The sequence below is a fragment of the Polyodon spathula genome, chromosome 10 (assembly GCF_017654505.1).
Source record: "Polyodon spathula isolate WHYD16114869_AA chromosome 10, ASM1765450v1, whole genome shotgun sequence".
In the NCBI taxonomy this organism is placed as follows: domain Eukaryota; kingdom Metazoa; phylum Chordata; class Actinopteri; order Acipenseriformes; family Polyodontidae; genus Polyodon; species Polyodon spathula.
In genome coordinates this window covers 15,365,860-15,379,120 of record NC_054543.1, presented here as the reverse complement: position 1 = coordinate 15,379,120, position 13,261 = coordinate 15,365,860, and the positions used below count along the sequence as shown (strand labels likewise).

The window sequence follows — 13,261 nt, the reverse complement described above, 5'->3', positions numbered from 1 at the left end:
ACATTAACACACTACATATAACAGAAAATACACACAGGGGCGGGCACTTTGCCACACTGCTATATTATGGATTTGGAGCCTTCAACAAAAGGGCTACAGTTATTTAACGAGGTTAACTAAAATTGTTTTTTTAACTTCAGTAGACATGTAGACATGGCTGAAAAGGATATCTGTAACTAGTTATGGATAGGTGCATACTGTATGAATGCTTTTGACTGAGTAACCCAACATACTGTATGAGCTTCTCTAACTGAGTAACCCAATAAACATGCTATGCTTAACTCTTTAACCAACCCAGTCCTGTTTTCGGCCCCACTCCAGAACACTACAAGCTTAAAGTACATTCCAAACTGCATTCACATCCTCCAAAAGCTTTTATTCAACACCATGGAATAAAAGATTAACCATGCCCTTACGCACAGCCCTGAGGCAGTGAATAAATATCAAACAAACAAGGAAGACTACAAAAAGTTATACAGAACATACCAGCAGCGCTGGATTATAACTTGGATTATAAATCTCACCCAAAACAACCGAAGGCTGATTTCAAGAGGAGTCCTGTTACATAAAGCAGTTCGGCAATATGGTTGAGAAATGGTCACATTCCCCCCCAGAACAAATGTAAACACTTTGCACCTGACTACCCACAGTGGTGGACCTAGACACCATTAATATCGTTCAGCTTTAAACGGTCTATATTTGTACTGTCTATTTGGTACTGCAAGTAGAATACTGCTGACATCAATTGCTTCCAGAATAAATATTTCCAAGCAAAACTTAACAACCCAGAGTTGCACACAAAATTAGCTTTTGGTATTGATCAGGAAATGTAAAATCGACAGGGAGTTATACATCTGGTACGGCAGGAAGAAGAAAAACATCAATGAATAAGCATTTATTTTTTATCCTAAATTATTAAAAAGGTTACAAAACACACATTAGAACAGCCCAAGAACGAATTCTTATTTCACAGAACACCTTTTATGACCATGCTTATCATTACATGTACCGGAGAGATCAATTGCATGCACAGTAGGGGTCACTATACAATACTGGCAGGCAGTATAATATGGTCCCAATGCTTCTACTAATTCACTGCTTGTGTTTTCTGAGCAAATACAAGCAGATGTTCATTTTCTGCTTTGAGATCAACATGCCCACGTCTGTAAGTACTGAACATTGTAAATTATTGAAAAAACAAGGTCAGAACGAAATTATACTTTCAACTGTCCTTTCTCAAAATATCTTTACCAGGTTACAGATGTTTCGAACAAATGACCATAAGATCAATTTAAATTAAATGCAAACTGTATGATGTATTCAATAATGTTTTAATATGTTTGTGTCAAATACATTTAAACTCTAGAGGACTACGGGATTCGTATACAACTAAAAGGTCTGATCGTCAAACCACTAATTGTGTCAATTAAATAGTGGAATACAGTATCCCTATGGGCCATAGCTGAAGCTGTGACTTGTGGCTAGTGCACATACTACATTTCCAATATCACTTATTAGGACTACAACGAAGGGTACATTTTGACCTTTGATGGTTCGGAACACATTACGAAGGAAGGTTTAAACCTTCAATGGTACTAATTTGCATAATTTATTGGCGACGTCACCATAGCTACTTGTTTATATTTGATTGCAAAACTTTGATTTTACAGGTCATATAAACTGAATAAAACATTCATATGCAGTTTAAAAATACATTATGTAGAACAGTAATCATGACTTTATAATTTAAATAAAAATACACATTGTTTATTTACACGCAATTGATGCTGCTTGAGAGTAAGCTTGAATTGTAGCAGCACTAACTGCAGTGGACTTAAGCAAAACAAACTTAATTTAACAGTCACTGTTCCAAGCAGGTTATCATTCACAGTCACATTTCACTACTACTAAAAATATTAATAAATATGGACACTCGCTACACAAACAAGTTCAGGTTCATCCTGACAGATGTTGACATCACATTTTGTTTAAATTGTGTCAATCACTAAAAAAAAAAAAAAAAAAAAAAAAAAAAAAAAAAAAAAAACTAAGCATATTGCATTTAGCAGACTTGATGTAATTGCAGTGACCCAGTTGTAATATACACAAAATTAATTTCCCCCAATTAGTGAATTCCACAGGCCACCTGCAGGAGATACACAATGAAATCTAGTACAGTATCTACCACTTGTACCGTACAGGGTTATTTCGGGCAGCCGTTTATATTTCGGACAAATAGCTTTTGCCATTCCCATTGAATTCAATAACAGACATTGTTTATACCGTACATTTTGGGTAAACTCAGCTGTTTTCACCTCCTTACCTTGCCATTCACATATTTCAATAAAAAAGCAGCACTTTACTGTTAAATAAGCTTGACAGATCGATCAGTCAGCTGTTTACTGAGCAATTATCCCTGTACTGTACCTTGGCTATTTAATCCCTGTACGCAGTGTCAGGTTTATTTAGCACTGACTGCAACAGCAAGCAAGCATGGCTGGAAAGAGAAAAGCGATGAGCATCAGCAAGATAATTCAGTGTAAACAAAATGTCTCTGTTAGATGTTGTGCGCTTGCTAAAGCATGCTTGGAACTCTTTGTCAATCAGCAAACAATGCAACGTTGCTTCAAAAAGCTGGGGACAGTGTGGGAATGGACCTGATTATGCAAGGGGGAAGGGAATGGGAGTACTCTGTAAATAATGTTGTTTGTAAACAGTGTTCATTTTTTTTTCAGATCTGTTAGCGTACTCTGTGTGTTCTGGTGCTTGTATGACTAGAGCTGAAAGACTGTGCGAGTGTGTCACTGAGGGAGGTGGGGGACGGTCTGAAACATGCAGTCAGATATAGAGTGTTGGACCAATGAGTGAGGAAGGGGGAGGGATTTGGGTGTGTGTGGGTGGAGATGACAGTTCGAAAGAGAGAAGCGGGATCTGGCGGTGGGAGAATTGAGAGAGAGAGAGAGAATTCAGTTTGTGAGTGAGGGGAGAGGATTGAGAGCCATTGTTCACAACGCTAAAAAAAACAATACAATAATAAATCCTACTGCTTTGAACCAAAACTGTTGTCTGTCTCATTATATCCTGGAAACCCTGCAGTTCAGTGCTATAATATAAATCCTGTTCACTTGCAGGGCATATCAACTTCAACCTCTGTCTCCTGCCTGTCACTCAGCAGCATGCCTCCAAACGGCTGCTCTCACAGGCACTAATATCCTGTATCTTTCTAAACAGGGGATTTAGGGGAGAGCCCCAATAAAAAATGAATCTCAAAACAATAATACCACAGTAATTGTTACAACTGTGTATAATGGTACTTAAAACAGGATTCATTTATCCGCCTTTTTACATCTCTGCTCTTACTGTGGTGCCATCGCAGTCTGAAACGCGATGGATTACTGTACTTTACTACATTCCTAGGTTTTAATACATATTTTTTATTAGCATAATGAATGTCTTAGATTTTTTAAACACATATACTCTTGTTGTTTTGATTACTGTACTGGTGATTACAGGACATTTTGAATTTCAGATTATTGTATGGGAGTTTATACCGTCCATCGCTTACTGAGGGTGAATCGTGTTAACACAAACACGCCCATTCTAAGCGGTGGCGACTGTAATAAGAAATAGTCAACTTCCATAACGATAGATAAGAGAGCAGAACTGACAGAGCGATAAAAGTACATATACCTGTACCTTTTGGAAACCAAGACTGCACAAATGAATGTTCATTTTTTTGCCTGGCTCAGACTCACAAATGACTGATGTTTCATGAGGGAAAAATCAAAAAAGTGATGACTTAAAGGCGTTCTGAAGGCTCATCTGTAGCTTTCCTTTCACAAATTTAAATGACAGAAACCATGTAAAACACAGAATGCAGAATAGTGTTGTATCCCTCCTGAATATATAGAGTCCCAACAGCCTCCCGTCGAGGTTAATCGAGATGTTTCTGTATATCTGCTTGCAATTGTGAACAATTTCTCCTCCAATTATAAGCATGTTCTTTTTGACAGAACTCAATAGCCACACTTAAGATTCATAGAAGATTGGTGGCATGGAACATTGCTTACAGTTGAAGTGTATTTTCCAGGAAAAGCTGATATTTGAGGAATGTGCACAGCCAGCAGCATTGTTTAAGCCAAAAACATGAGAGGTTGAAATACTATTGAAACTGTAAAAGGCCTAGGGAAAGCAACTCATAAGCCAATCAAAACCAATGCAGAAAAACCAGTTCTAACCACAGACTGTTTGTCACACCTGAAACCTGGTACACTGAGGTAAAATACTTTTGTATTTCAAAAATCAAAACAAATAAACAGTTGGTCTCAAAACAATCTGATATAAGAATTACACATCTGCCTGACAAGGCTTTGTGAAATGCATGAACACCATACAAATGATGTTGCCAGATGATGTTCAAGTAATTGAAAACATATTTTAATTAGTCATAAAAAACACACTTCTGCTTGTTACAGTACCTTCTATGAGTATGTGGAGATGCTTAAAATCATTTTCTAAAAAAATATTTATATTCACTGCAGTCATAAAGTACCACCCATGCCCCATTAAAAAATGGTTAGAAAAGTGATACTCATTGTAGCTTAGGGCTTTGTGAAGTCCTCTGTAAAACCTAAGTCGTCTCACCCCACCTCCTGAATTGTACTACGAATCACAGTATATCGTAAAAAAAAAAAAAAAAATAGTATTACAGTACATTGAATCGTGTGTGTTGTTTCCTCCTCTATTATTACCAACTTAAGTCACGTGTAGGGTGTTCCTTGTTATAAGAGACATCGTTTATAATGGGGGGGTTTTTTTTTTTTTTTTTTTTTTTTAACGATAAGATCCACATGAACTTGTAAAACTGTGCACAACCACCACTGAAACTAGTTTGATAATTCCAGTTAAAATTTCTGTTTCTAAAAAAAATTACTAAACGGCCTCTAATTTGCTTTATAGTACACTAACTTAAGTAACATTTTATGCACTGAAACACAGTACATTAGAATGACTAAAATCTAAAGAATTTAAACTTTCATTATAGAAGTAGGTGAACATCCATTTTTTTTATAAATAAAAGTAATTTATTTATTTACCCTTACCAGAAATGTGCAAGGTAAATCATACAACTAGTAAAGTTATATTGTTGAAATACATTGACATAATGTATAACCAAGTGACCAGCTTATAACCAACAATTTTCCATTAACAAAACGTTCATTTTTCAAAAGCAATCTCGCTTTCCGTCACTTAAGGTTCCTGTAGCTGTCTATAGTGGTAATAAATAACCAGTTCCATTTTTCATGGAGCCTGTCTAGTAATAAAGTTATTTTTTCTTTGCTTAAGGGCCACAATGCTCAACAAGTGGAGCAGACAAAAGACAAACATTCTCTAGGTGAACGATTAAGAGGATATTTTTCAGGGCCTGACAGCAACACTGGCATTGCATTAAAACATGTGGATAAAAGACTCAAAGGGCCTTGAAAATACAAATGCCACAGCTACTGAGCTAGCAGTCTGCCAGGGCGTTGCCAAGACCCCAACAATGCACCATGCTGACCAGTATAGCGCAAGTCTTTCTAGCAGACAAGTGTGACGTGCAGAGAGCGCTGTTCCATTGGCTCCATTTGCTTTTATCACTCTATACAAAAAGGTCATAAATCAAAGGAAACTAAAACGTTGAAGAGCCTTCCTCTATCTGTGCTATTTGACACATTTAACAGGTTGCGATAATCACCCCCCCACCCCAAGCTGGTCCCTCTTGTTTTTTGGGTACCACTATACAGGACTACTATTTTTTTTTTTGTAACAGCACTAGGGGAACGGCCAGAGTATTTTTTTTTCTAAAACTGCCAAATGCCTTTGTGAATTTGTTCCCACTTGTATTTGATGATATTTCACATTTGACAACTGCAAAACAAAATATATGCCCAGAGAAATGTGAAGCTCAAGCTCCATTTTGTTGTTAAGAAGCTTTTATAGCAAGAATGTCGGACTGTTAAAGATTAACCTACCCCCAGCAAAGAAAACCCACTTCAAGCAAATTCCATACAGACAGCCAGTCCGGCTATAGAACGGAGCCAGTCCGGCTATAGAACGGAGCCAGTCCGGCTATAGAACTCAGCCAGTCATGCTATAGAACTGAGCGACTCAGGGTATGGGACACACTGGCAGTAGACATATCCCAATAACCTTACTATTAAACTGTCCTCCTTTATTTGAAGGTACATTTGTCAAAAAAACAAACGGTATGCAGTAAACCTACCGTAACCTCCCAAACCTTTTGACCACAATAACAACCCAACAAGCATGAGGACATTGGTTTATATTTTGTTTTAAACAGTATATTGATATTTTAACTAAATAGCCAACTGAAGGCCTCAACCCCATTCCATTTCTTTAATACACTGTAGTCTGTCATTCAAATAGTCTTCTTAAAAGTGACATTGTGGGCCCCATTCACATAGGTTTTAACACGAGTTTGCTAAAGGTTTTTTAATGAATATTTTTTAGACAAAAGCCCATTTACACTTATAGACTATGCCACTCCAAGTTTGTAATACAACTGAAGCTATATGCTACAGAGGATACAGAACAAGTTATGCTACTGTTCATTTTGCTTAAACAACCGCACTGCAAATACTGATCATAAAAGCTACATTAGTAATAATCACTTAGCATTGCACATCTGGCTTATTTGCCCTCAAAATGATAACCCACATGACAGATGGAAGGCAATTGCCAATACAGCTTAGTTAATACAATCAAGTGTTCCTTTCAGTTTGACAAGATGTGTGCATAGTTTAATGCAAGCACACACAGTATACCAGATACTGCAATGACTGTGAATACACCAAGTATATGGACATAAGCCTGGGATCGCCTCACATAATATTGCATGTTTGGCAGAGGACAAAGGCATCAACTAAATGCAAGCGACATGTTTTGTAACTATTTAAGCAGGAGAACAAATGAGGCATTTTAAGGTGCTAGTTAATTTGCGACAGGCTTGGTAGCCTTTAAACAAGCATGCATTCTGGAAGCTGTCCAGTAACGATGCTTCTCAATAGTCTGGCTTAACAACAACAAAGAACTTGAACGTTTACTCTCACGGTTTGAAGCAGCTATATCCAAAACATCCTAGAGAACAGGCTTAGCGGCGGGTTCCAAGACACAACTCCCCTGCAGGAATACTGGAGGTAATCGCTGAGGAATAGTCACATCTTCCTCCAGAACAGCTTGCACTACTGCTTCACCTATGCATTGGGTTATTATCATAATGCTTAAAGAAGAACTGTTTCAGGATTACTGACCCGAGTTAAAGCTTGAGTAACATGACCCACTAATTGTTTCACTTGCATGGAAACGACTCAAAATGAACTTGTCAAAAGTGAAAAATGCTTACAGCTTACGTCAATACCAAACTATTTAATTTTGACACCATTCTCCATGTACAAGCATCCCAGAGCATTTGGGAGAACTAAAAATATCTCTAAACTGCTTGCTAGCAAAAGACCAAATCAACAAAACCTTAGGATTTATAAAATATTGAGTGTCTCAGAAATTTGAATAGAACGTGGCGAGTTCCTAAGTAAAAGAGCTTTAGTGCACCATAGCTTTTTAAGGTGAGTTGTGGGAATTGCCAGCATATTTCTGGCAGGTCTGAGTATGCAAATAGGTAGGACCAAAAGCATAATAGCCTTTTAAGTAGGTAGCAATGTAGAAGCCAATGTAGTGACCTTAAAAATGGGGAAATTTGAGAGGTAGACTGGCTGCTGCATTTTAAACCAGCAGCAACCTACTCAACGAGGCATCGGGAGGCCAGAAAACAACAAAATCATCCCTTGAGGTCACAAAAATGAAAACCAATGTCGGCACATTTTAGATTTTCACTTTCCTTCCTGAGAAGTACAGGTATGCAGGGCTTTAGAGGTCAAGAGCACTGTGACATTTTTGCCAAAAGCAACACATTATTTCAGACCAGATTTAGAATTGTTCCTTTACCTCATGTCACAGACAGGGTTAATGGGGTAGAGCAGATATACTGCATTAGAGATTTTTGGTGTTTTAGACTATGTCTTGAGCAACTTCAGTGAATGTTGGTCACATAGTAGAACAGCACACTGTTGGCACACTGCCCTTGCTGTAAGCATAAACACTCCACAGAATGTATTTCAATTATCTTTTGGCAGCATGTATGCATGCTATAAAATATCCCATCAAATAAACAGGAAGAAAAAAAGGTTCCAGTTGTACATTGCAAAATATATCAAATTCCGAATAAAAATTGAACAATCAGGGTTTTTGTTATTCGTTCTGTAAAGACACACTTCTTAAAAGTTAGTTTAAAACAAATTGGAGAATTGTATTTAAAGTTACAAAAAATAAGACAGCATAAACTACGCAATCCTATCGCTGACCAACTCCCCACCCACGAAATGGAGACATACATAGGAATGTGAGACACTGCCAAATAAAAACCGACTCATGTTGAGTTTTAAACAAGCTGTCCATCTCTAAAAAGTGAAAAATACATGGTTTGTTCTGAAGTGCAAAAATTACACAGCTATATATGAAACATATTAATGTTCTATAGTTTAAATTAAAAAAAAAAAAATCATCATAATAAAAAAAAAAAAAAAAAAAGGATTGTTAAAGTTTAATACATTGCAATTTTGGAATCCCGACTTCAGGGCAATTAAGCCTTCGTTTTCAGCCTTGACCCTGCACTCAGGTTCGCTGTTCTTTCAAATTGTCAGTGCATTTCTTATGCATTACTTAAGCTCATTTTGGTTATTTTCTTATTTAAGAAAAAAAAATGTAAACAGAACTGTATGTATGACTGATTATATTCATTATATATTGTCCTATATAATGAATCAATCTCAGCCTATACACCGACATTGGCCTCGTTCTAAAAGGGCGCCTGCATCAGTCTGAGAATCCCAGCCTAGGTCTCAGCTTCGACCTCAGGGTTTTAGGCTTTGAATCCAACACTAGGATACTGGATTGTTCAACTCATTAGTGGTTAAATGTGTGAATAATGAAGCACAAAAAGCTCAATAGAACAAAGGAGAAGCACCTTTCCCTATTCCCATCTACACCTCATGAAGTAAAATACGCAGGCAAAACAATTCTCAAATTGACAACCGATTCTACAGTACTGCATGTCTCCAAGAAAAACTCTGCTACGTTCTGTTGGAAGATGGCGCTTCCTTTAACTGCATTGAGAACAATTACAACAATTAATAAAAAAAAAAAATATATATATATATATATATATATATATATATATATTGCACTATAATCACATAGACAATTGTAGTAACATTTGTAGATCGCAAAGAAAATGCAGTCAAACATGATGCTCCTCTTTGGTATCTGTGAGTTTCTGATTCGTGGAAAAACAGTGTCATTCACATGAATACAGAAAGAGAGACTGGTGTCATCCAAGTCCATTAAAGTCAAAACGGTAAGTATAGCAATATGTACTTGTTTTATGTTTTAAAACAGCAATTCCTTCTAGAAAGATACAGGTCCATATCACACAGGCAATAGTTGCTGTATAATCCTTATCTGTAGTGAATCATTGCCTGATGGAAATGACTGAAACTGTGGTATGCAATCCTACACGAGACAGATATATTTAATTTGTTTCAGCAGAAACATAAACTGCTGGATGAAGCTAATATAATATTAGCTAGCCCAAGACAAGTGCTAATCAGGGTCTGGGGAACTAGTAGAAGGTTAACAAAAGTCAAGCTTAACCCTTTTTTAGCACCCTTCAAAACTGCTAATTATCACTAACAGCTGGCAACCCTTTAATAATCTTGTGACCATATAGTTGCAGGTCTCAGTGTTATTCAATATTCTAAGGCTCTCTAAGCTAAGCCAATGTAAAAGGGTTAAGGCTACCTAAATAATGCACAATTTACATGTGTTGAAACCGCATAATTGCCATTTACTTCATTCGCAATTACTTTTTCAAAATGATCGCATATATCTGAACACGATAACAGGACTTACCTGAAGATTTCCCATTATAACAGAATAGTTAGTGATTTACAAAATAAAAGGATACCATTTAAACTTCTCATTTCCTAAACACAATAATTTAAGACAAGTACCACAATTTCTGTTTAATTGCACAGGATTGACAATGTTTCTTGGCTTGGGGTATGTTCACATGTTGCGCCTTATCTAGCCGATGCAGTGTGCAGTATGGAACAAGAACAACAGTTGCTGAAGTAAATATGTGCATATCATTCAGCTAATTAGCTCTGAGCAGCTAGAAAGCTGTGTTTTTGAAGCTACAGATTATCCATTCAACATTGAAGTTAACACTCATAGTTAGTTAACCAAATGATATGGGCTTCAACCACACCCCCATGGGCTTTTTGTTATTGTGTCATTATACCCAAATGCAACCACAGTCCCTTTCTCACTGGTGCTGCGACCCGGGTTCCGACTACCAAGGTCACAATCCCGCATAGTGTGAAACCATGTACCCGGGTCAACCCTAGCTCAAACCAGGTTGGCAGCGACCAACCTAAGGATGTCGGTTGACACGCTTTGACGTGGGTCGTGCGAGAGAAAATGCATGACAGCCGTTCATTAGAGGACGAAATAACAAACGCTGACGCCTGCGTGAAGGTTTCACTTAGGCAAGCATTTCTATTTATTCACCGTTTGCTGATTGAGACACACCATGATCCAGATTGCTGCTGGGGTGGCGTGGAGCGATAAAGAAACATTTGCTCTAAATCAACATCTGGAGCTATGATTCAATCCAGAGAAGCTTGGATGGAAACATCTGTAACAAGCATGCCATCCTGAAAGCCTGAACAGATGAAAGGGTGGTCACATCAACATTGCTGCTTGCAGGGCATTGTGTAGGCACATTGTGCACTTACTTCTGTCATCCAGGTGGAGCATGCCAGTGTGAAAGAGGAGCAGGTGGAGCATGCCAGTGCGGAAGTGGCTTATGTCAGCTCTGTATTTCAAACATAGCAGTGACTGAGCATATCAAATTCCTGAAAGCCAGACTTTGCTGATTTGTTTTTAAAGCTCAGTTATATTGAAGCCAACAATTAATATGTAAATGATGTAGATTGGCAATATTACACCCCACTGCGCATGAGAAATGCAGACAAACCACAATTCAACCTTTCAGGTATTTATGGGGGTTAAAATCTGAATTATCACATTTGCTACATACATGACCTTTTTGAGACTACCTATATAATTAAGACAATCATTATGTACAGAAAACATGATGTGAATGAAATAAATGACAACCACGTGTTTTGAAAGGACATTCATTGTGCTTTACTGTATTAAAGTAATGCGAATATGTTACTAATACGAAACTTATCGGGACTAGAAATGCAGTTTATACTGATGAAACGTGCACTCGTGCAGGAAAACATTTTTAAATACTGCATGAAACTGATTAAACTTTTTGTTTATAAGTTTGACTACTTTCAGATCCCCTCGGCTAAATTTGGAATCGTTAACCAGAAATGTTGGATACAACCGAGTGTTCTTAGTTATACTGGTTTACCAATTAAACAGATTGTTCAGACTGCAGGAATGTAACTCAACCTTTGAGACAGTCACCTTGAGATTATGTTACTATGCATAACATGTGTTTGCTAATACCAAGTCATTTACCAACAGAAAGCAATGGAGGTTGTGTTTTTCACCGTTAAAAGTTTCAAAGTTTTTCGTCAATTTTTAAAAAAAAATCATCTTGAAAACATCAGTGCAACATTCTCGGCCGGAGAGATTGTTTCACTAGTTTGAACATTGTCGTGTCAAACATAATGGTTGTTTCAAACTACTGTATTTAAGTAATTTCCTGTCTTTTTTTAAGATCTTCGTTACATTGTAAACGTTTGTAATGCATTAAGTACTAATTCTAAATTCACGTTGACCTTATAAACAATTGTAAAAGCCCTGACTCAAAGTGCACTACCAAAACTCGTAATTTCCAAACATTACATCCTTCTGGATTCACTGTAAATTGCACAACTCTGAAAGTAAAACCATGTTGTCTGCTTTACATATTTTTCTTACTACATATTTAATGGGGTTACTGGTTCATATCAACAGTTTTGACTGTATTTAAACTTTTTCACCAAAAAAAGTAACCAATTTTCCAGGCGAGTTTCAATCTGGACTGTGCCAGTTCCTTTCGTTTACCTAGTAACATGACTTCCAGTTTCTTGCGATCCACGCGAAACCTCTCCTCGGTCCATTCTGGGTCCGATGTGACATGGGGCCCGCTTGAATCATCCTCAGAGACGGGGACGGGAGAGTCTGTGCTGCGCTCGCTGTTCGAGCCCGGGTCCGATTGTTGCAAGTACCCGCTCAAAGATGCGCACTGAGCAGCCATGGCGTCTGCTGAGCACCGCTACCAGTCCCCACTGCGCCGCACACGGAGTTAGTCGTATATCATATACTAGACTTAAAAAACAAACTAATCACTCTCATTCCTCGTCCCATTCACTAAAACTCTCTGCCTACTCTCATTGTTTTTTTTTGTACTCTTTCTTCTACTATTTCCTCGAGCACTCGACTTTGCCACAGCTGCAAAGCGCCGCCCAGAGAACCCTCTCCATGTTATTTCGACTGAGCAATGTAACTCTTCAAGTTTAGCGAAGCATCTCTCTTCCAGCAAACGAATATTGCTGAACGAGAACCCACAGCTTATGTCATACACACTAACCTCCCCCACTGATTTTAAGGCAGGGGTCCAGATGATGTATACAGTCTTTCAGGCACAAACCAACTACAGTGACTTGGATTTTATATATATATATATATATATATATATATATATATATATATATATATATATACACATACATACACACACAGTGGCTTGCGAAAAGTATTGACCCCCCCCCCCCCTTGGCATTTTACCTATTTTTTTGCCTTACAACCTGGAATTAAAATTGATTTTTATTTGGATTTCATGTAATGGACATACACAAAATAGTCCAAATTGGTGAAGTGAAATGAAAAAAATAACTTGTTTCAAAAAATTCTAAAAAATAAATAACAGAAAAGTGGTGCGTGCATATGTATTCACCCCCTTTGCTATTAAGCCTCTAAATAAGATCTGGTGCAACCAATTACCTTCAGAAGTCACATAATTAGTTAAATAAAGTCCACCTGTGTGCAATCTAAGTGTCACATGATCTGTCACATGATCTCAGTATATATACATCTGTTCTGAAAGGCCCCAGAGTCTGCA

General features: G+C 37.5%; 1 protein-coding gene across 4 annotated transcripts in view; it reads right to left on the bottom strand.

Annotated features, from left to right (window-relative positions):
* The window catches only part of LOC121321868 (protein bicaudal C homolog 1-like), a 109,066-nt gene extending 96,388 nt beyond the window's left edge, over nucleotides 1-12,678 (bottom strand). For all 4 annotated transcript variants that reach the window (XM_041261165.1, XM_041261166.1, XM_041261168.1 and 1 more), the window contains exon 1: nucleotides 12,205-12,678. In XM_041261165.1, coding sequence (XP_041117099.1) covers nucleotides 12,205-12,397 — 193 coding nt within the window. In that variant the 5' untranslated portion in view covers nucleotides 12,398-12,678. The remainder of the gene's footprint in view (nucleotides 1-12,204) is intronic.
* Between the last annotated feature and the right edge of the window lie 583 nt (nucleotides 12,679-13,261).